Source organism: Phalacrocorax carbo, chromosome 14 (genome assembly GCF_963921805.1).
Source record: "Phalacrocorax carbo chromosome 14, bPhaCar2.1, whole genome shotgun sequence".
Classification (NCBI taxonomy): Eukaryota; Metazoa; Chordata; class Aves; order Suliformes; family Phalacrocoracidae; genus Phalacrocorax; species Phalacrocorax carbo.
In genome coordinates, this window is record NC_087526.1 from 15,030,606 (window position 1) to 15,054,291 (window position 23,686).

Here is a 23,686-nt window from a genome sequence, read left to right on the forward strand (position 1 = left end):
TGTCTGTTTGACAAATGTCACTGCATCGATACTGAACTTAATGACCAGTCAAGAGCTGCTGAGCGGAGAACTGGAGCGCTGCTGCCCTTTTCTCCCCGTGCCTGGCCTGTGCCAGCTGAAGTGAAGCCTCTTAAATCCCAGCACTTCCAAGCACACAATCAAATCAGCAAATCCATCAGGAGAAAAGGACATTTGTTCCCAGAGCTCACCTAGAGGCACAGTTTTCACAACGGCTTAGTGTTTAGATGTGTGTCAATTGATTTTTTTTTTTTTAATTTTTTTTTTTTTAGACCCCTAAGTGATAGACTGGGCAACTTCCTAAGCAATACAATTAGCCCGTGCACCTGGGTAGAGTAGGGCTGCCGAAGTCAGGTAGTGACTGAGCACTTGGTGCCTGAGCACAATGGGTCTGCAGGCGGAGGTGCTGGTGCCCTGTTTGGCCTCGAGGATGCAGAGATCCAGGCTGCAGCAGCCAGCTGGCAGCGGTTTTATTCTCTTCCATGTCTAACCACTTGTGTATTTAGTTTTTCCTCCGCTATAAAATAAGGATAATGGTGCTTCCCTGTGGTGCAAGCTTTCACTGACCACCGTGAATGTGTTGAGAGCTTTGGTGCATGTCCAAGTACTTCCCAGGGGTCTTTTCCTTTGCACACCATCACACAGAGGCTTCTGCGGCCCCATATATTCAACACACCGCCCGGGGCATCCCAGAGGAGGCTCAGCCGTAGGATCTTCTTTCTGTGCTACCTTCACTGGAAACATCCTTGTTTCCACCTTGCTGTTTCAATTCCCAGCCTGGTGGCAGTGTCTCGTGCTGAGCAGCCACAAAGTCCAACTACTGTTGCCTGTGTCCTGCTTCCCTTGGTTCAACCCCCCGCAGGGCTCCAAGTGTGGATACAGCCGGACCCAGTCATCCGGCTGCACCCAGCCCGGTGTATGCAAAGCATTTAATGCATAGTTTAATTCCTGGATATTTTTCCTGGGTAGGGGTACATACCTGTTAGCAGGGTGAAACAAATTTTGGGTGGCTCCAGTGCGATGGCAAATGTGATGCTGGTGCTGCTTGGTTGGTGCTCGCAACCCTCCGGCCTCGGGAGCACGAGGCTGAGCCACCGGCACAGGTGGGGGCGAGAAGAGTCAGGAGCAGCATGCAGAGGGGGATTATTGGGCTGGAAATCAGAAACCATGGGGAAGCCGAGTTTGAAAAAATTCATGGACTGCTAAAAGAACCTGGCTGGGGAGCAAGGTGTTAGGAGAGGTCTCAGAAGAGGATCAAGGAGAGAGTGAGCTTGTGATGGCAGGGAGGAGAAGGGGGAAGGGGAGTGGCCGAGGATGAGTGTCTGGAAAGCCCCAGCTTTGGAGCAGGGACCACCGGAGCAGCAAGGGGTGAACCCAAGCTGTGAATGGGCTGTGAGGAGGTACCCAAGCTGGGCTCAGGCACCCATCAGCAGTTTGTGTAATGATCCTGGAGGCTCCTGGGGGCCCAGGGCTGCTGCCTTCCTCGCCACGCTGGGAGCCCTTCTCTGCCCCTGCCCCCTCTTGTCCCCTTTGCTAAGAAGCTCTAGCAAGGACTCGTATCAGACTGCTCCCAGCTAACCGCTAAGGGACATCTCTTGGTTTTGCAGGTTACTGGAGAGAAAAGACCATCGACAGACCTGGGCAAAAAGCCCAAAAGCCAAAAGAAGAAGAAAAAGAAGGATCCCAATGAGCCCCAGAAGCCCGTGTCAGCCTACGCCCTGTTTTTCAGAGACACACAAGCAGCCATCAAAGGGCAAAACCCCAATGCTACCTTCGGAGACGTATCGAAAATTGTTGCATCAATGTGGGACAGTTTGGGAGAAGAACAAAAACAGGTGAGTTGCTGATCTTTTTTTTTTTTTCTTTCAACAGATGGAATGTGTTTTCCCATGGTGCAGAGCATCAGAGTCTCCCCAAGCGCATTCGGAGTGTGGCCAGGGGCTTAAACAGGCTGAAGTGCGTGCACAGAAATGCAGAAATGGAGGCTGTTTTCAGGAGCGGGGCTGAAGTGCCCACTGCCACTCGGAGAGATGCTCGAGCGGCGTGCATTCCACGCTCCCAGCCCCGAGCCGGTGCAGCGGGATTTGACCTGGCCCTGGGACACCTCTTCGGGGTGCCCTGCACACAGGTCTTTGCCCCCCACATGCCCCGAGGAAGGAGGGTCTGACCCATGTCACAGGCAGTGCAGGGATGGGGCTGCAGAAGGATGCACTGTTTGCTTTGCCTCTGCCCCCTTTTTAGAAAAATCTCTGTTTCTACATGGGGAAGAGAAAATTTTTATGACAACTAATTATTCTTGATAAGATCATACTTTGCAAAAACATCAGTGGCCTTTCCCTGACGAGGGTTTTTTACAGCCCTAGATGGGAGATGGGTTTGTATTTGCTTATTTACTTACAAGGAGTGACAGCAAACCAGCTAAAAACTATTAACTCTCTACATCGCTGGCCTCAAATCTAACGTTCAGGTTTTAAAGGCTTAGGAAGGAGATGTCTGAAGTGGCCTCGCAGAGGAAACCTTCCTGCCCCAAAGCTGTCAACCACTTTCATTCTGCTTTACACGGAGACTTCTAGGTCCTGCTTTAACTGTTTTGTTGATGCTGAGTCAGTTACAAAAGCCTGTAATTGCTTGTTGCCTATTGAGAAAACCCCAGGGAACACTTTCTGTAGCAAGTATGTCTTTTTATCAGGCAGAGCGAGCTCTGACACTGTGTGTGATGTGTCTCTGAACCCAAACATGCTTTAACTGACAATCCTCCCATAAGCGGTGAGCCCTTCTCCTAGACCCTGGCTGCCAACTTCAGGCTGGTTCTATCTCCCGTTGGGTGTCTATGGCCAGCATTTGAAGCAGCTATGTATGGGGAGGAAAAAAAGTCATTTAAATGGAAGTCATGCTAGGAAACAGCCTTGCTTTCCACCCTGCACCAAGTTGGGAATAAGAGCAAGGCATCTGGGATGAAATCCCTTTCGCTGATTAATTGGGAGTCTCCATACTCTGCAGAGTGTTGCTTTGATGTTTTCATGATCCTCCCTTTTCTCCTCTTTGGACAGATCACTGGGGGATCATGCAGGAATTTCTCATGCTGAAGAAGGGAGGAAGGTCCCCTCCTTATGCAGCAGGTTGACCCCCACACTGCTGCCTGGGAAGCTGCAGGGCAGGGGCTGGGTTTGGGCTACTGGTGCAAGGTGTGGGAGGTTCAGAAGCACGGAAGAGCTTTTGTCACCTCTTTCTCCTGCTTTCATCCCTCCCAACATCTCAGTCTACCTCTCCTTACTCCGTCTGGTTACAAATATCTCTATAGATTGGGCACTGAGCTCGGCTGCAAATGTGGTTTATATAATGGAAGTGCTGGCGCAACCCTGACTCAGCACAGTGCGGATGCACAGCTCTTAATTAACAGCAGGGATTAGACCAGTCCGTTTATCTTCCCCGCTAACTCCCTTCTTCTCTTTTATGAGATAGGAGCAGCCTTGCCGTCTCTTTACACATGCTTTCTAAGTGGCTCCATTTCTCCCTCTGTAATTGATTTAATTAAGTCATTTGTTCCTTGTCTGAATGCTTAAATATTAACTTCCTGGCTTTGTCTCCAGCTGTATACTTTTCTCCTGCGACAGCTACCTCCCTGCTTGGGACTCCGGCTGGAGGGACACTATTTATCTTTGACTCTGGCACTGTGTTGCTGGTTTGTGCAATGGGGCACGTTCACTCTTGAAGTGTTTGGCTGGAAGAGAGTTTATTTAGTCCCGGTTTTCTTTCCCCTGCCAGCATCCCCAGTCAAGTTTGTTTAGATTCATAAGGCAATGCAATGGGAAGGAAAAAAGGAAAAAGAGAAAAAAAAAAAGCATTAACAAATTGTCTTTAATATGTGAAACAAGTGCTGAGGATGTCCTGCAGGTAAGGACATGAGGACTGCAGGACGTGAAGCATGCATTCACGATGAAGGCAAGCAGCCCATGCCAAGCCCTCTCCGGCACATCTCGGGAGGGGACAGCAACGCGGTGATGCCATCACTGGCCAAAATCCTGCTGGGACCTGGGAGTCCAGGCTGCCACATGGCTGCACCGGGCCGCGGTTCGGCTCGTCACCAGGCAGGAGCCTCGTGCTCTAGGCAGGGGTGGAAAGGTGGAAAAGGGAAGTATTTCACCTGGTGCGCTGCTCCTAGCTCTAGGGACGACTGTTTTTGAATATCTTCATATCCTCAGTGCAGAAGACAACCCAGGGAAAAGCCAACAGAGCGACAGCAAAGTCGACAAGAAAGAGGTCAAATCCTCTTGCTCAGTTAGGATCAAGCTTTTAGCTAAAGAAAGCTCTTCCTGGCATGAGAAAAGAGGGTGGATTTGAGGCTGGAGGGTGTGATTTTGCGCTGGGATCCCTGAGAGCCTGAGATCCCCAGAGGGCCGATGTGCAGGCCCCAGGCCCAGTTATTAAGCACTTGTTTATATCACTGTTAATTTCTGCTTCAGATGAGGATTCCAAACGGTATTTTCTGCTTTCCAGTGGGCACAGCATTTCCCCAGCCCTCGGGTGTGTTTCGGTTCCTGCCTTGTGGGAGAACAGCGAGGAAAGGGGTTCAAAGCAAGCTGGCTGATAAATCCAACCTCAGCCAGGGCATTTTGGACTTGTAATTCCCCCACCCCGTGTCAGCAGTCCCCAGCACACGCCCCGCTGTGCCTGCAGATGTGTCCGTCTATCCCTCCTAGCTCCATTGTGCACAGAGGAGTTATGCAGAGCGTGGGGTGGCCGCCGGGCCAGCGCTACCGGGAGGGGGAAAGCCCAGTGCTGGTGGCGTGTAGCCACGCTGCTGGTGCAACACAGCCGGTGCCTCGGGCTAGGAAGGGTGGTCCTGTGCCACCCCCAGGCAGGCAGAGCCTCAGCCCCACTCCAGCTGTGCTTGCCCCACAGCTGCTACACGGAGCGTTTCTGAGGCAGAAGGGAGATGCGGCCCCTTTGCCAGGTAGCTCAGGCCGGCACGTGGAGGGTTAATCCTCTGCCATTTGTGCTGCTAATGATTATATGCACTGTAATATCAAAGCTGTATCTATTTATTTGCCATTGAGCAGGTGCTGCTGCTCCCACAAAGCAAATTTGCTTTCTCCTCCTGATGAAACAAGCAAAATAAAGGTTGCTCACGTCCCATTTCAGATACGGTTTTTCCCTGTGCACTAGCTGAAAGACAAACACGGAGCGGGAACCAGAGCACATATTATGCAAGAAACCATATAATCTAGGAGCATCTTTGATTTGGCTGCTGCTGTCACAGACATGCATTTCGCAGAGAGGCTTCCCCCCCCGGTTCCTTCCGTTCTTACTGGTTTATCATTTGTGCCTTTGTCATTTTGTTCCTTCTTCTTCTTCTCTTCTCAGCCTCTTCACAATGAATCTTCATTTTCCCTCTGACACACTTGTATCTAAATTTCCTTATTTCCTGCCTTTTTTTATTTATATCTGTTGCCTGGTGATTTGATCATGCTGTGGAATACAGGATTAGCAATCTCCGTGTCCTTGGGTACTGCTCAAGGACACCTGTTCGGCAAAGCGCTGTTTTCTTCCCCATTTTAACCCCTTCCAGTGCAGCCGTGCATACGCAACAGTAATAAACAACAATACCTTTAAATATCTCCAGCATTGCATTAGCAGGATGTTGTAATCTTCATTCTTCAACAGCTGGCGTGGCCCTTTCTAAGAAGCTTACGTGGGAATCTGAAGAATGTGACTTGGGGGAAAAAAAAAATTATTAATACGTACTCTTTGAACTTTGCAAATAGTTTAGCAGCTGTTCCTGTAGAGATAGCTTAGACTTTGGTGGAGAGTGAAATGCTAATTCAGCCATTATCATCAAATGGGGTACCTGCCTTAGTAATCCGCCTGCAGCTCCAGGTCCCTACTTGAGACTTGCAGAATCCTGTGCCTCGGTGTTATTTTTTTTCATTAGCGGATACAGACCAGCGTTCGCAGTGTTATCCAGCGAGATTTAAAAGGGCTGCTTGATTTGACATAAATTAGAACAATTTGAGCACTAGATTGGAGCAAACTCTGCTAATTCACTAGGAGGGATTTTCGCCCGGCACAGATGTAGTGCTCAGAGCCTGGTCCCAGCTCATGCCATCTCCTTCCAGGGGCCCCAGCCCTGCCGCGGGCCATCCCTGCGCAAGAGCAGGTGATACCCAGCCCTGGGTGGCTGTCCTCCATCAGCAGGATTTCATTTGGGTGATAAGTCTGGAAACTCTGTGGAGCATACTGAGAAGTCACTGGTGGGATTTGCTCTTCTCTTATTCCCTCTGAGCACCTTCCCGTCGCCCACTGTATTTTGGGGGAAAAGGATGTTGGTTTAGAGCCTCGTGATGATGGAGCACGGAGGACACTGCCAAGCTGGCAGTTGCAGATGTCTCTGGAGCCTGCTTCTTTTCATTAGGAAATCCAGCAACAAATTCAAAGCATTTGGGTCAGTGTTTCACTAGACCCTGGAAACTCAGAGCAGAGGCATCAAGAAGTTCCTGAGCAATCTGTTGAGTGACCCTCAGGCTAACCCAGGGCTTCCCATCCTCAGTGAGCACAAGCAAAGTCAGACAAAATCAGCATTTCCAATTGAGATAATGAGCCGGGGGGCTCACTGGGGACACAAAGGTACCGGAGAGGAGTTCTTGCTCACGATAGCCCTGCTTCCCCAGGACCAGTTCAGTAACGCTAAGTCACTCCATGGCCAAATGCATGTGTGATTTTCCCATGCCAGTGCACAGCCTGGGGAATAACACAGCGTTCACACTCCAGGGATAAATTACCCAGCAGAAAAATTACTCGCTCAGCAGAAAATAATAGATCACCCATCTAATCAGATCCATCTGCTCATTGAACCCGATACATCACCTGGTGACAGGACACTGCATGTGTCTGCGGTGGGACAGAGGCATCTTGGAGCAGCTGTAAAGCTGTATTATGGCCGAGCCCTCACAGGGGAGAGATCCCATGGGAACTGCACGCAGCAGGTGCTGCCTGGCAGCATGGCCATCAAACGGCCCACTTCCAGCACTGTATAGAGCTGTCAGCAGGGGAGCCACCACTGGTTGCAGTTTCCTGCTGCTGCCCCAAAGCCCTGGCAGTGAGGGGCTGGAAGGGTCCAGCCAGTTGCCCTGGCCTGTAGGGTTTCAGCATCTTCTGAGTGTCAAGGAAAGCCATATACCAGAGAAGGATGAAAGCACCAATCCCAAGCAAGGTTTCAAGAGAGGTCTGATGGAGGCCAGGATAATGATAGGGAAGATGTGAAGGGTCAGAATTGCTCTTAAAAGCAGCTCCAGGAGTGTGACTTCTCTTCTTGGAGACCAAGATCAGAAATGTGGAAGATGAAAGTTGTGTGCTTTTCATTGGAGGTTAGGGGTTGGATTTGTCACCCTCCTCCTCCGTTTCATTTGGAGTCTTCTGTGGATTGTCCTGGGAACACACTTGTGCCCTCACATGGAGTGACTGTTGACTTGCTCCCAGGTGGCACCGTGAAGTCAAGGCAGAGGAAAGCAGGAATCTTTCAAGATGCTTTAATCAATGGCAATTGCTGCTTGAGTATGGGTTTACCCACTGATTCTCCAAAGGACCTTCACAACAGTGTAGCTTCCCCAGGGTAAAGGAAGAGCTCTCCTCGAACCATGCAAATAGTTCCCATAGTCAGAACCTTTTATGTAGGTGTCCTCAGGGACGTCAGTTGTGCAGCAGCTCCCGTGCCATAGCTGGCAGAGCCTGGGGGACTGGAGCACTGCTAAACCAGCAACCTCATGCTGGGCATCATTGACAGATGCCTCCCCTGTCCAAGCTTGTTGACCTCAGGATTTAGCAATCCAGGCTACAGGTATTAGTCTGAAGGAGATGTGCTGAGATTTACACAGTAAACGTAGCTTGGGTTAGTTGGTTTTAATGGGCAGAGGGACAGAATAAGTGTTCCCAAAGAAGGGAGCAGAAGGGATACAGGGGAGGGTGTGCGGAGGTGAGGAAGATCTGGGAAGGAATAAGGATGACGTGGCTGTGTTTGCTGTATGCATTTCCGATGGCCATGCGGAGGCCGTATGCAAAGAGAAGGGTGGTGTGGCAGATACTGCCATGCAGGAGGAAGTACTTTCAAGTCATCTTATGAATAAGCCATAAGTTATGATGATCCCAAGAGATATATTGCAGGAGAGTGTATAATAGTTACAAGAAAAACACTCCAGGTTTACAGGCAGAAAAAAAAAAAAAAAAGCCAAATTTATACATTTTGGGGGGGAAAAAAAACCAGTCATGGAATCATAGAAAGGAGGGCAAGGAGAGACTTAAGAGGTCAACCAGACCATACTGCTTCCTGAAGTCAGGATCATCTCTACTTATGCCATTCTTGATGGATGTGTGCCTAATCTGTTCTTAAACCCTCAGTGGTGGAGATTACACATCTCCCCAGGCAATCTCTTCCCATGCTTAGTTATCCTTAGCTAGGAATGCTTTCCTCTTGCTTAGCCAACATTTCCCATGTTACAATTTAAGCCTATTGCCTCTTTTCCGATCTGCAGTAGATGCAGAGGATCGTTCAGTGCCTCCTTTGCTGCATCGCATTTGGAGGCTGTGGCTCCTCTTGGTCTTCTCTCCTAGCTAAACAAACTGAGTCCTTCCGCCCTCCTCCTGGAGACCTTTGTTGCCCTTTTCATCTCCTCTCTCCTGACGGTCTGTCTCTTTTTTGAAGCAAAATGCCCCAAACTCCAACTAGGATTGCAGCAGGGACCTTTTCACTTGGGATCAGTGGACCCCTTGATTTTGGGGGGAGAGTTTGGGTTCTTTTCATCATTCCCCAGGCTTGGGAAGCAGGTTTCTGCTAAAGGAGGCAGGACGGGATGCAGAGGTTACCAATAACAGCTCCGGCTGTCATTCAGTGCCTGCACGACACGGAGCCGTTCGTGGGCGTCAGCAGGGTTTGGAATAATTGTCTTCTCTAATTAACTGGTTATCAAACAAGAACATTTCATTACGGTACAATTACTAGCTGCTTTGCTGAGACACAAAGGTGTCAGGATTACGATCCCAACATATGCTTCTTACAGCTCTGATTTTTTGTTTTCATAATCACTAACCATTTTTGCTCCCCCCCCAACCCACCCACTCGCTTAATGACTAATGAATCCTCCTGCTAACGAATAAGGAAAATAAATCAGCAGGCATGACAGGTTAGAAAGAAAAACATGCAAAATGTTTTGAGGATCCTTAAATCTGATAAATTACTTTGAAATTAAAATCCCTGGGAGAAAATGAGATTTAATTAGAAAGTAACATGGTTTTGTCAATGTTTAAATTAAAATTTTAAAGGTTATAAATACTGTGCAGGAACTGCCTTTACAGAGAGGATTCATGAGAAGTTTTGTTCGGATCCGCTCTTGCCACATGTGTCCTCGACGGAGCACTGCGTGGGTCAGAAAGCCCCCTGCGTGCAGGGCAGGACTGCAGAAGTCCCGCGGGAGACACTTAGGGATGTTTTTTTACAATGGGGGTGGCGAGGCACTGGAACAGGTTGCCCAGAGAAGCTGTGGATGCCACATCATTGGAAGTGGTCAAGCTCAGGTTGGGCCAGGCTTTGAGCAACCTGGTCTAGTGGAAGGTGTCCCAGCCCATGGCAGGGGGTTGGACTGGATGGTCCTTGAAGGTCCCTTCCAACCCAAACCACTCTGTGATTCTGTGGTCACAAACCAGATAATCCACCAGGAAACTTCCAGAGCTGGAGAGAGCATCAGAGGAGCGCTTGTCCTCTGACCCTCCTCCGTAGCCCTGCTCGCGGCCAGGGCTGGAGCAGGGGCTGGCCCAAGCAGCACGGAGGCTGCTCCTGGGTGCGACCCCCCTCTCCTTTTGGGAGGACGCGCTGCTCGGCCGCCCCTTCCCGGTCCCACTGCATCAGACACCACCCGGCAGCACCTTCCAAATACGAGTGAGGCACAGCACTGCCTGAAAAAGACAAGGATAGATGAAGAGTGGGGAAAAAAAAAATCCGTGTGGCAGAAAAGCAAGTGTTAGAGATGAAGATAGTCATGGAATTTATTGGTTATTCATTTATTTGCATTTAGGTTAAGGAAGTCTCATTTACCTGCCCTCTCACTGTCCATAAATTGCAGGTTTTTCTCCAGACAAGTCTTCCTAATAATTGAATTCGTCTCCACGTAGCTGTGGATACTTCGATTTCCTGCCGTTCCAGATTTTAAAAATAAAAGCAAAAGTGCATTTTGTATTTTGCTGTTACAGAAGGGGGAAAAAAAAACCCTGTTTTCACTACATCAGCAGCCAGCTCTGGCCACTGTCACACCAGCCTGAGACACGGGAATCCATATTCCATGGCTGTGCAGGCAGCTGTGAGCAGCAGAGCTGGTGGACACCCCACATCTCTGCTTTACAGTAACTGTAGCGGTAGCACTGGTGTTGCTGCGGTGGGCTACGGACGTATGTGAGCTGAGGATTGTAGAGAAAGGTAATAGCTTTTATTAGGGGAACTGATACGGTTTGAAGAAATAGTTGCTTTTCACAGGCAAACTCTTCTTCAGGCTGACATTTTGAAATGTAATTTTGTTCTGAATGGAGCAAATATAATACTTCCCGAGTACCATAAAGCCAAAGACAAACTTAGGAAAATGCTCTGTTCCGGAGAATTACCATCTGACACCTCCAGTGTGTCAAGTCAAAACGTTTCATTGCGGGAATCTCTCTGATTTAGCAATAAAAATAAGGTTTCCAAACCAATTTTAATAGAATTTATCTGTACTGTTTTTAAACTGAAAATCAAATAACTGGATAGTTTAACTGCTGGAAGGTTATTTTGCCTTCGGAGGTCAGTGGTAGAAGGGAGTCTGGGGTGCTGCTGTGGCCGTGGAAATTTGCAGGGGAAAGCAGCTAAATATGTCCACTAGGCTTCAGCGTCTTGGTTGTTGAAAGCTGTCATTGTTTTTAAAGCAGAATTAAACGTATGCAAATCTGTTCTAATTGAAATCAATGTTCGGTGTGCCACTTGAGGAGGCCTTTGAGTTCCGGCAGAGGAGCGGACTGATGGGTATTTGGGGGGGGGATTTTCTGCCTTTTTGCTGAAATTTTTATTCTATTTTAAAATATTCTTCTCACTTGCTCAGTTTAATCTATTTAACCCCATGGGGACTCATGCTGCTTGGGACAGGCTGGATTACGGTGATATATTTACATATGTGGAGGACCAAACTGTGAAATGATCATGAAACATGTCTCATTACAGGGAGAGAAGGAAGAATAAGCAATAATAAAGTCTTAAAAAGCTTTATGTTTTTTTTTCCTTGGGGTAGCAAACTGTCCTGATACTTGCTGTTTCCCTGCAAGCCCCAGCTCCCAGAGTCATAAGATTAGGCAAAAATCTCAGCTTTTATATGCTGAGAAAGGACTTCCCAGCTGTCAGGACCGTGAAGAAGAGCTGGAGGGTGTTTAGCTCTACAGGCTTAATAATGGGAAAGCCAAGAAAATTAATTAGTAGTTTATGTTTTCTGAACATCTCGCCATTTTTTAAGCTAGTCCCATCATTTGTGGGTTTTGACTCTTGTCTTGCTCTTCCAAGCCTGGATCACACTCTCCCCCAGTTCCTCTCGGGAAGTGATTTCATTGAGTTCACCCTATAAAATCAGGCCAGGTCTCCTACAGCAGACATGCATAAATATCTGCTTAGGCACGCAGACTGCTCTGGCCGGTGATGCCTCCAAAAATCCCAGCATGGTCCAATCCAGGGGCTTCATTCGCTTGATTTGGGGTAAACTCCCCTCCAGCAGAAATGAGTTTTTCATGCCCACGTTTTTGCGGGGTGCGGCCGAGCCCAGCAGCAGCCTATCCTGCTTTATTAATTATTACCCATTGCTTGGTCCTTTCAGGCTTACAAGAGGAAAACAGAAGCCGCGAAGAAGGAGTACCTGAAAGCCCTGGCAGCGTACCGGGCCAGCCTCGTCTCCAAGGTACAGCCCGCGCTCGCACGGTCGCTGGACGCGGCAATGCTGAATTAGCTGCAACTCGCGGGACTCTCCGGGGAGGAGCAAGTTCATAAGAAATACAGTGTAATCGTGCTGTCAGAACTGATATCAGTGTCAGCCTCCTTCCCAAGCAGCTGAAAGTAATGCTCTGCAGCATGGTTAGGGTGGGTGCCAGGCTGCTTCCTGCCTCTAGCACCCCGAACTGAGAGCGCTTTGGGTTACCTTCATCAGCAGGTGTCACCGCAGGGGAGGAGCATCCCTGCCTGGGGCAAAGGGGTCCCTGCTGCCTGTGCCCACCGCCAACGGCTGTCCCTCAGCCAGCTCTCCGGGTGTGAGTGCAGCAAACAAGGGAGCGCGTGCAAGGGCAGGAGGATGGGACTCGCTGTGGGCGACACCGGGGACTGACGCGGGGGAAGGTGACAGGCCAGCCCTGGGCTCACTGGCCAGTGCTGGGCAGCAGCCAAGCGCTAGCGTCCTGCCTGCGCCCCGGGCCGGGCACCTGGGCTGTTCCAGCTGCTCAGGACCCTGGGTCCGGCTTCTCCTGTGCACCCTGAGCTGAGAGGGGTTTTAGGGAGTAAGACCCATAACTGTGGGTTGAGGAGCATGTGAGCTCATACGTGAAACACACTGCGGCCCGTTTTGGCGCCCAATAGTGAACTTTCAGGGGATTTCAGGTTTATACAGCAACTCGCGGTGCTGCAAGGCTGTACCTGGGGCAGCAATGATGGGCCAAGTGCCTGCCCACCCCAATCCTCCAAATGTGGATGCCCATCCCAGGGGACCTCCCACCTTGCCTTCCTCCATGCCTTCAGAGAGGGGACACAGGCATTTGCTGCCTGTGAATTTGGGGTGGCTCCTATGGAGCTCGTAGGCTTGCTGGCTCAGGGGAATGTGCTGCCCTAGGGTTGTGAGAATGTGTATCAGGTTGTTTTCCCTTCAGAGCTTCTCCTTGGTACTATACCACACCCTCAGTACTTAATCATCGCGTTCAGCTGCCATGGGGAATAACGTGATGTCCCAAATCACCCATCATCTGCAGGATCCATGGGATTGCGGTGGTGGGCTGGAAGGGCTCAAGGCCCCTGTACAGACATGAGAACTCTTAGCTGTCGTAACTTGTAAACAGAACAGCAGCAAGGACAGAAAAAGGGAATGGAAAGGACTGTTTGGGGGTTTAAAAGCTCTTCTTGGTCCCTCTGAAAACCTCTGAGGGTCTTGCCTTGAATGTGCTTAGCAGCAGTGAGGGGCAGGTAGCGTGGAAGGCTCGGAGTCACCGTGCTCCGTGGTTTCATTTTTTCCAGTTTCTCCCATGACCAGTTCTTTGCAGAAGAGCAACTTCGTTTTGAGTACAACAGCAGTGTTTTACTGTGGTTTTACACCCTGGCTGCTGGGTGAGAAAGGATCTGGAGTATCGTTACAGAGCCCATCGCAGGACAAAAACCTCATTGTCCAAGCCAGAAAATGTCCCGTCATTCCCGTTTTCCTGCAGGAATGAGGCCACCATTGTCCTGTGCATTACAGACCCCACCAGGGCTGCAGGAATGCACGAGATCAGGAGAGCAGAGTTGTTACAGTCCCGTTCGTTCTCTGTTGGAAGCAAAAGGGATTTTGTCACCCACCGGTGTGGACCTAAGGAGCGAGCTGCAGGCGGGCGGTTTGCCTCCGCGCCAGGCATTGCTGAGTGACTTTAATTTCCCAGATGTGGATACTACACCTAGCAAGCCGCAGGGCTGGAAGTGCATGTGCCGGCAGGAGGAAGAGGAGCAGGAGCTGCAGGGAGTCCGGGTAGCTCAGTTGGACAGGCGGACGTCTCGGGACACATAACAATGTTTCTCTCCCTTCCTCATCACCCTCCATTCTGTTTTCCCACAGAGCTCTGCCGACCAAGGAGAGACAAAAAGTGCCCAGAGCAATCCACCTTCCAAAATGATCCCTCCCAAGCAGCCCATGTACTCGATGCCACCGCAGGCTTCCTCGCCCTATCCCGGCCTGGGCTCGTTCCTGTCCCCATCGGACCTGCAGAACTACCGTGGCCACCCCCACCCCAGCCTGTCCAGGACCCTCACCTCCAAACCCATGCTGCCCAGCATCAGTGCCTCCCCGCCACCCTCCTTCCAGATCAGCCCCCCCCTCCACCAGCAGCTCTCCTTGCACCACCCACAGAGCTCCCTCCTCAGCCAGCCCCTCAGCATGCAGCAGGTCCCCCAGCAGCCCCTCCTGTCCCCCCCCATGGCACTACAGGTACAGCCCCCCATGAACGCCTCGCCTCCCGGGCAGCAGGTAGGTGCTCAGGAGAGCAGGTTTGCAGCATGAATCGCACCATTTCCCCACTTTCTGTCGGGTCTGCTGATTTCTGGGTGGTTTGGGGATGTTGGGTGTAGATGTTGTCCCCAGGGGAGTCTTCTCCTGGCTCCATCAGCCTGCAGACCTTGTAGTTTGGGGGTGACATTTTAAAGAGTGCTCAGCTGGGACCACAAGCACCCCACAAATGGGGCAGATTTGTGCAATGTAGCAATGAAGGCTCTTTCAGCGGGGGTAGATATGGGAATTGGGGATGCCCCTGGTAAAAGCTCTTTGTGCACCTGATCCCCCAGCGTTGTCTGGTCATCTGAAATGATGGGTTGGAGAGTCAGTGAGAAACCCCTCTCGTGGTATCGCTGTGAGAAGGGGGTACTGGAAGGGCATGGGATAGTAGCAGGGATTGGGGGGGCAGGGGTTGCCAGGAGGAGGAGAAAAAGGGTAGAGGGAATGTCACAAACAAAATCTAAAATCAGTATTTTTCAAAAAACTGCCTGGCAATAGGAGAAAATCACTTTTGTGGCAGAGAGCCAAGAGCGTGCAATGTGGGCTTGCATGTATGCTTGTACTAACGGCAGAGCAGCAAAGCAAATCTTACAGCCCCATGCTGTGAATGTGTAAAACCTGCTGAAGCAAACCTCCTTAGCCATGCCCAGGCTCAGCCCAGCAGCCCACGGTCAGGGAGCCAGCCTGCAGGGTCAAAGTCTCTCCTCTTTAAACCTTCTATTAAGAAAATGTATCTGGAATAAAAACTGGCTATAGCAAAAAGCGTGTCCTATACCTTATAGAGAAGTTGCCAGTATATGAAGGAGGAGATGAGTGGTTTCCAGAGTTTCTCCATCTGGAATATGAACTGGACAAACTATTCACAGTGGAGGACATATGCTGTGAAGTCACAGCTGCTACCATTTGCTTGATGATACCTTTAACTGTAGTCACCCAGCTGGCTGAATAATTGTTTCACATATTTGCTAGCTGTATATCACAAAATTCATACAGTGCTTTAGCAATGAACAAAGGGGTTTTTTCCCCTACAATGTGACCTATTCAGTATGGGGCTAACTTTGAGAAAACAGACATTTTTCATTTGGGAACAGATATTGCCATAGAAGAAAACCAAAGGAGAGCAGGGATGTGGAAGGACAGTTATCCCTGGCCATAATAAAAAGACAGCACATGTGGGAAGATCAGATCCTCAATCAGATTTTAATTTCCAACCTGCTCAGGGTATCCCAAGTAACTTCTCTGGCACCGTGATTGGGCTTTGGCTCTGCAGAAGCAAAAGTGGCTTCTGTAATTCAGTGATAATCCAGAAATGAGCAGGAAGGGGGATCCTCATAATCACTTTAATTGGGGCGGTTGCTGTTGCTGAGGGCAGCATTTTGTGAAGCTTTCTTCCACATATGTTTGCTAATAAAAAGTTAAATGGGGGGAGAAAAAAAAAAAGGCAAAAAAAAAAAAAAAGCCCACTGCCCTAATTTGGATGTTTTGGAGAAAATCATGTTGTCGGTCAGGTAACTACCATGGCTCGTGTTTATATACATTGCCTAATGTTACCTAATTAAGCCAACCCCAAAACATAGGAAAGCTAATCAGTTTTCAGATCAAACAGTCCCGCAGCACCCTTGTTAAATTGCCGGCAGTGACAGCTGATGGAGAGAGCACTGCTTGGGTGGGTGTTCCTTGCCTTGTTACTGTACGTTACGGTGGGGTAGCGCATTACTGCAAAGGGAGCTGCACTTGAAGTGGGAAAACAATTTTGATTGCCAGCGTGCTGACGCAAAGGCTTTCACGGCCGTGCGTCTTCTGCAGCCGTTCACCACCCGCTGAGGAGGGAGGTCCTGAGAAACAAGACGGGGGAAGAGGGTTGTAAAACAGATGTTGCTGCATTGACACCTGCCTGCGACATCTCGCACTCTGAAAGGTCCCACCGCGGTGGTTTCGGGTCCCTGGGGCTCCCGCTGCGCTCTGCACTGCCGTGGTGTTGGGGCAATGCGTGTAAACGTGTTTCTGCAAGATTATTCGATCTGCTGTTTCTCCTGCTGTGTACACTCCTGTAAGCCCTCCTTTCCTTTCCGTCCTGCAGGACTTCTCACATATTTCGTCTGAGTTTCAAAACAGTGTTGGACCCCGTTCGCCTGGTGCATCAAACCCTCCGGGAAGCACCGAGTGGGACAACGACTACCCCAGCAGAGAGTGTGGGATTAACCACTGCAGGCTAGTAGACAAAATAGCACATTGCTATTGCACTTTCTATTATCTGAACTGTGACAGGGTACAGCAGCTGAGAATCTGCCCTAAAATGTGCAGCACGCTGGTAGGGTTGTTGTGGTCAGTGAAGTTCAAGGTTGCCTCTTCGTAGGCTCACTGACGTGATGCCACAGAAGCCGGTAGCTTAAAAATCACAGATAAATTCTTCATTGGGCATGAAGAGTTGTCCATCCCATTAGCAATGGATGAGTTTGACCTGTTTCCTTCAGAGCAGGACAGGGAAGCCCAGTCTCCCAGGCAGAGTCTCTGGAGGTTTGAGGGTGGCCGTGTCCCTGAGCAATGTCCTTCTGTTCCTGGAGTGATTGCCGTTATCGCTGAGGCCACAACCTCCTCTAGTGGTCTCTAGCGATGGGTCCCTTATTAGTCCTGGGTTTTAACCACAATACGGTACGAAGCCTCGTCCTCCCAAGAGCCCCACAATGCTCCGGTCCCCTGCGCTTTGCTGGAAAAGGCCACCATCTTCTGCACAGATCTTCACCCTCACGCCCTGCAAGCTCTGGCATGAACAGACCAGCGTGAAGGTCTGCTCAAATTCCCCAAGAAATAAAAACATCAGGATAGTCTCAAACCTGGGGAACAGCAAGGGTGTGAAAGCCGTTTCCAACCTCCGCCTAATCCACTGCTCTTGGCTCAGTTATAATAGTTTGGAGACTGTTTTTGTGCTCTGTAAAACAGGTACATGATTTGCTGGGAGAGCAAGTAGGGAAGGAGGCTTGGTAGCTTCTGAGTATTGTTTGATTTGCTTGAAGTACTGGAACATAGTGCTTTCACTGAAGATAATAGCAAGCTCCCAGCCTTTTCAGAGCACAGCTCCTGTCTGTGCCAGCAGTGCACTTACAATTGCTGGGCTGGGCACAGACTGTACAGACATTTATGTCTTTCAGGGAAATAAATATCTTGCTGAGCCATTAGAATATTGCTGCTCTTGGCCTGCCTGAGGGTGCTCAGCTACATGGATTGTTCTGGGCTCTGCCAGCGACCTTTGTGTGGTCCTTCCTCAAGCCTCTGCAGACAACCCGCAAGAAGGAACCTGTTTGGGACTTGAAGATAAAAGTCACTTTAGATGCTGTGGGCGAAAAGCTAAAGATACTTGGAGGGTTATGGCACATGGATCCCAGTTTCCAGAGGTGCTGAGCAGTGGCAGCTCCCAAAGAAATTAGCACCCCTATAAATAAGCATCGTTACTCGGGGGATCAGCTGGGAAAACACTTGATTCCCTCTGCAAATCCCACTGTCCGGGCCCCATGCAGAAAACTCAGGGCTCTCTAGAAATGGGTGAAATGCTTCCGTAATAGTCAGGATTGGGTTTTGGGTTGCTAAGACAAGCTCTGTGGCATCTGACTGCAGTGCCGTATTGTGCCCATGCAATTCATGATCAAAGCTCATGCATTTCATGCCTTTGTCACAGCAGAAATATCGAATTTCATGGGTTTATCGCAGCTTCCTGGAAAAAAAAAATCATTCTAAAACCAGACAGATTATGCAGAGACTTCCAGATAATTATTAGAGTAGATTATAGCAATGAACTCAGATGGATATAGATCAGTACTGCCGAGACTGCTTAGTGCACCGAAAAAAATCATAGTCTGTGTTAAGGAAGGAGCCCATCTCCTGTGACCAGAGACACGTGAGCTGCCGGCTTGTTCGCATTTTATTGTAAAGCCTGGTGCATCAGCAGTGCCATCACCTCCTGCTCCGCTAGCCATGGGTATTTGCTGCCTAAGTGCATGCTCTGCATTGCTTGTGGCACCCACACGCATTTGCAGGACTGCAGCCCCGGTGTGCCTCAAGGCTACAGTCATGGCAAGAAAAGAGAGGATCTGCTTCCCGTCACCTTCCTGTCCGTACTGCTTTCTCCCATGCACTTCACCCTTATTTGCGAGAGACATTCAAAAAGCTACCCTTGGGCTCCTCCACGGCACTTTGCCATGAGCTGGGCGTGAGGACGCAGGGTGAGCTGTCTGCCTTAGCGGCCCCAGCGATCAGCAGGACTTAGGCAAAGCAGTGATAAAGGGAAGGCAGACCTGGTTGGGTTTGATTCATCAGTGCAGTTTTAGGTATAATCGGGAAGTCTCTGGATCATGTAATTGCCCATTTCAACCTCAAAACTGCATTCAGCTTAATTGCAATTAAAGCAGTGCTCGGAGGAGCAAAATCAGCAACTGGCTGGAAAGAAAAAGGATTATTTTCTGTTGTGATGTGGCTCAGCTGTACAGTCCCAGATTCCTGAAAGAGAGGATCATACCAACCTCCTGAGCATGTGGGCAGTCCTGTCTTGCTCTCTGGGTTAGGATTTTTATTTTATATCTGAGCTTGATATTTCTTTAGCTTCCAACATGTGCTATCACTGGGTTAGCTGGGGTAAAAACTCCCAATCTTCCATTTTCTTTTGTGTTTGTCATCCAGACAACTTCTGAAAAACTAACAAGGTTGTCTCTGTCCTTCTCCATCTGATAAGGGAACTGCTGTAGGTTGGGTTCTCCCCCAGCCTGTCAGGGCTAGTTAAAATGCCATTAAATGACACTTCTTCCCTTATGCCCCTCAAATTCTAGGATCCTGTGAGCAGACACTCCTTAATTCATAAATCAGCCATGTTAGGGAGAGAGTTTTAAATGTTCCTTAGCTCATGCTCCCCCCATTCTTAATGATTTTGCGCTCACTGACTTCCATCCAATTCTCCTAGCGCTCTCTGGGCTTAAGCCCAAGCTGCCCTAGATGGCAAGCAAAGGCACGGGTAGCATTTCTCAGTTCCTGCTCAGTACATGACTACCGCTTCCCACAAGCAACGGCAGCATACAATTTTATTGCTTTTTGCCATCGTATCACAAACTGCTTTTATAATCCCATCTCCCTCGCCTGACGGCCTTGTTCTTGCACTTGCTCTTCCCCAAGGAATACCTGTGTTTTGCAGTGACTTTCTTCAAGGGAACTAGCTCGCCTGCATCAAGGGTGCAGCCTGGTTTACAATCACTTGCAGATCTTTCTTAATTCCTCAAGGCACCTCACTTGTTTTTTTCTGCCCTATCTTCTGATTATAGCTCATTCCATATCGAAGCTGTCTCCGGGGTTTCGTTTACATTTGCCTCCTAGCATTTAGGCATTTTAGCGATAACACTGAACTGAATTCATCTTTCCATGTCCTTCCTCTCATTTGCAAGGCACGGGTCAGGTTCTTTTTGGGTACCATCATTTAGCAACTTTTCTCCTTTATTCCCAGTCTCCTTTGGGATAAAAGATGGGATGCTCTCAGTTATGCCTTGTCCAGACACACAAAATCGTGTACGGCCACTTCATCCGGACACATATAACCTCGCTAATTCCTGCTAACGATGAAGTGATCCTCTCCAGATGGAAAAATTTTCCAAATCAGAAACTAAACAAACAAACACTGTAAAAAGGAAAGGATAAACCGTCACAAATGCACTTAGTTTGGATTCAATTATTTATGGTAATACTTTCTAATGAACTGGGAAATGTTCTGTAGCATATTTTGTAAAATTAATGAAGTTTTAGTACTGGAATACCTTGCTGCTGCTCAGTGGCGTTAAATCTTCGCTGAGTGCAGTGGAGAAGACACTGCATTTTAAATGCAGATTATAAAATGTGGAGGTAAACAACATGTGGACTCTTCTGCACTCTATCAGAAGACAGCTCTAGCAACAGCAGCATTACCTTGCTGTCTGTTATTTCGCTATTATTCCACTCATAAGCACACCCACACCGGGATCTCCCAAAGCTTTGTAATGTTATTCACCACCTTTTAAGGCCAAGGTGTCTTTATGGAGCCCGTGAAGTTGCCATCAGGTCCGTGTAGATCATAAAACCCATTGAAATGCCTGCATTTCAGAGCAAAACCCACACAGGACGTCAGCTGGGGGTGAGGGACTTCAGCCACTCCTCTCTCTACTATATCCTGGAAAAAAAAGAGCATCTGGGCTGCCTCGTAGGACACTGCTGATGGCAGGTTTAAGTGCCAGCCAGCCCACACGGAGGGCTGAAGCGCTGGGTACTACAAGCAGGGAAGGGAGCGGCGATACCTACTTGCACACCTTGCTGTAGGGGCGCCTGCACGTGGGGTGTCTCGGTGGCACAAGCTGGCTTCCCTCTCCAGGACACACCTGGATCTCTTGAAATCAGTGTCATTGCTTCAATAACGTGAAGTCAAGATCTGGTGGGCCTGGGATGTGCAGTCCACACAGCCTGGATGCTGTCCCACCAGCCCTCTTCCGTGGTCCTGTGAGTAAGGCAGCACTGCAGTCTTCCCTGGGTCCCTTGTACCTCCTGCTGTCCTTATCAGACCCACGGGAAAGACTGGCTAATCCTGCTGTACCAAAGATTCCCCCCCGCCCCGCCTTCCTTATTATTAGTTTTTCTAGTTGTACTTATTTTGGGAGAGAAGGAGAGAGGCATTGAGGAGATGGGGTCTCCTACTCCCACACTCCTCAGCCATGAAACTTATGTAAATCCTCCCAGACACCCACAAGCATCTTCATGCATAAGCCCCTCAATCATATTTTTGAGACACCCCTCCCCTACTCCTTACGCAGCGGCAGAATGACACATTTTTCCAAAAGCAAGCGTACATTTTCTAACTCTCCATGGCGTAGCCTAAGCACAGTGTGTGATGAAGAAGGGGGCCAGTGGCCAAGGGGCTGATTCCAGGCACAACGCTCCACATCACGATGGAGGAGCTGGTACCATCACGCTGCTCTGCAGGGATATCCAGAGCTGGCCCTCCCCTGCAGCCCCAGCAAGAGCAAAAATTAAGCCACAGGAAGGAATTTATGTCTTAGCCCTTGTTGTTGAAATTCAGGAAGAGCTAATACTGGACCAGGCTCTTACTCTTAAGTGCCTTCTGCTTGGTTCATCTCTGCACCCCCACCCCTCGGTGCAGACCACTTTCCATTTTGCGTTATGGAGTGCCATAAAAACCACGGCACGGCTGAAAACAGGTGTGCGGCTGGGTGTGCCAACGCCAGCTCCAGCTCCCCCAGGCGCCCTCCTGGCCGTTTCCCGGCCCATCTCACCGTCTGCCTCTCGTTTCTCTTACAGCATGCTGCCAAGGGACAAGGCACTCTACCTCACCTAAAACCCGACGTTTCTTTCCGAGGAGGCTCACGTGAAGGACACTTGAGAAGGTCTATCTTACAGACTGCGCAGAGAGGCACCAAGCAAGTCGTACGGACGAGAGAGCTACCACTGCACCTCGTCGCTGGCTTCGTTTCCAGGCTCTAAGAGCAGTTTTCTTTTATTATTTTTGAACTCTAAAGTCTACTTTCTGTGGAAGCCCAAAACTTCATAAATCATGAAGAACAAAAAAAAAAAAAAACCACAAAACCAACAAAAAAAATAAACTAAGGACACCATTTTTCTGCTTGCCGTCAGCTTAGCTACAGACTATTTTCCTAGTGAACTGCTTTTAGACGCAGCATAGGCCCAGGTCTGGTGTCCTACAGCATTAGGCCAGCTCAGTAGGAGGATGCACTCTTTTGACTTGCTAACAGCACTAAACCTTGTGCAAGAAAATGTGAAGTTTGTGTGAATATTGTACATGCAAAGGCCTTGGATGTCTGGCGAAAAAAATACAAAAAAATAAATAAAAACTATTGCTAGGTAGGTGGGGGGAGAGAGCAGAAGGCAAAATACGAGAGGGAAAATGTGAAAAAGATCATGAAAATATAATTTGTTGGATAGTTGTAAGTAGTTTACTAAGTGTTTTAGAGCTGTGCTAAAGACATCTTTAAGATTTTTTTGTGAAAAAAATTAGTAGTTTACTTTATAGTAAAAGCATTTTATATTAATTGTAGCACATTTTTTAGTTATACATAGAAGGGAGATGTGTATTAAAAAAAAAAACAACAAAAAAAAGCCTGCCAAACATGTTTCTATTATTTGTACAGCAAGAAATGGACAATTTATACCCATGTTGTATGGCATTATTATATTTTTTCTGCCATGTGTCCATCTATTTAAAAATTGCTGACAATGATTTTTGTCTATTTATGAAAAATTAGAGAGCATAATTACAGTTTCTCATAAGGTGCATTTTGGGGTTGTTTTTTATTTTTTATTTTGTTTGATGGTGCTGCTTTCGCAGCATCTGGCACATTCAGTTCACAATGCTTATCTTACCTTTCTTTATAATAAAACATATGAAAAGTAGAACTGAACCGGCCTCGTCTTATTCTGGGGGCGCACCCTGGAAACGTCCCGGCCAGCGAGGGCCCTGCCTTGTCCTTGCCCTCCTCAGCTTTCCCATCCCTCGCTCCTCTCCCGTCACACTCTCACTTGCTTTTTCTTGCTCTTTCTCCCCCCTTGCTCTGAGCCAATACTACTTAATTAAATAAGTCTGCGACCACCCCGGCCATGAAAGCTGTCACTGAGCCATGGCACACAGACAGGCATTTTTCTTTCATTTTCTTGGAAAATGCCAACTTGACACTCAGCAGAGGGCACTTTCTCAAAGAATAACTTCTTGCCCTATGCACTTGCTTACAAAGCTGTCCTGTGCCCCAGCCCTGTCGACCCTCCTCCCACTGCCGACCGTTGAGCAGACAAAGTGTCCTCACGGGCATGGGGGTCACCAAGCTGCCTGGTGGGCGCCAGCAAACGCCCACAAGAGCCCCATTTCCACCTTGTCCTAGGAAGCGTGGATGAGAAGGTCGTGAAAAGGATGGAAAATTCAAATGCATAAGGAGGGAATTGGCATTTCCATCCTTTCCATAGCAAGGATGGAAAAATCAAAATGCATAACAAATAACATGATGTGAAATTTCACACCCTGAGCCACCTGCCTGGAGGAAACCTCTTAATTAATGTACCATTTTAAGCCCGTTTGTAGATGCAGCTTGGCCGTAGGAGTCTCACCACACTGTGTCACTAGCACACAAGTTCCTGTCATTTCAGTAAGGCCCAATTTCTTCCCGTGTGCATTTAAATGGAAATATATGAAGCTGGGGCACGGCTGCGTTTCCCATGCAATTTGGGGCATCGGGTCTTGTTCAGGTCCAAGTACCGCACCTAAGGTCCTATTTTTCTCCACTGCTACGCGTCTATGATGAAAGTGGCCTTAACATCTATGTCCTCTAATGACTTGCAATAACTTTTTTAAGCTTTCAGACCATTGTAATAAA

General features: G+C 48.8%; 1 protein-coding gene across 2 annotated transcripts in view; it reads left to right on the forward strand.

The window, feature by feature from the left end:
• Positions 1–21,907, forward strand: part of TOX2 (TOX high mobility group box family member 2) — a 152,877-nt gene extending 130,970 nt beyond the window's left edge. For both annotated transcript variants that reach the window (XM_064465801.1, XM_064465800.1), the window contains 5 exons: positions 1,626–1,853; positions 11,889–11,969; positions 13,857–14,264; positions 16,369–16,499; positions 21,606–21,907. In XM_064465801.1, coding sequence (XP_064321871.1) covers positions 1,626–1,853; positions 11,889–11,969; positions 13,857–14,264; positions 16,369–16,499; positions 21,606–21,642 — 885 coding nt within the window. In that variant the 3' untranslated portion in view covers positions 21,643–21,907. The remainder of the gene's footprint in view (positions 1–1,625; positions 1,854–11,888; positions 11,970–13,856; positions 14,265–16,368; positions 16,500–21,605) is intronic.
• The last annotated feature ends 1,779 nt before the right edge of the window (positions 21,908–23,686 follow it).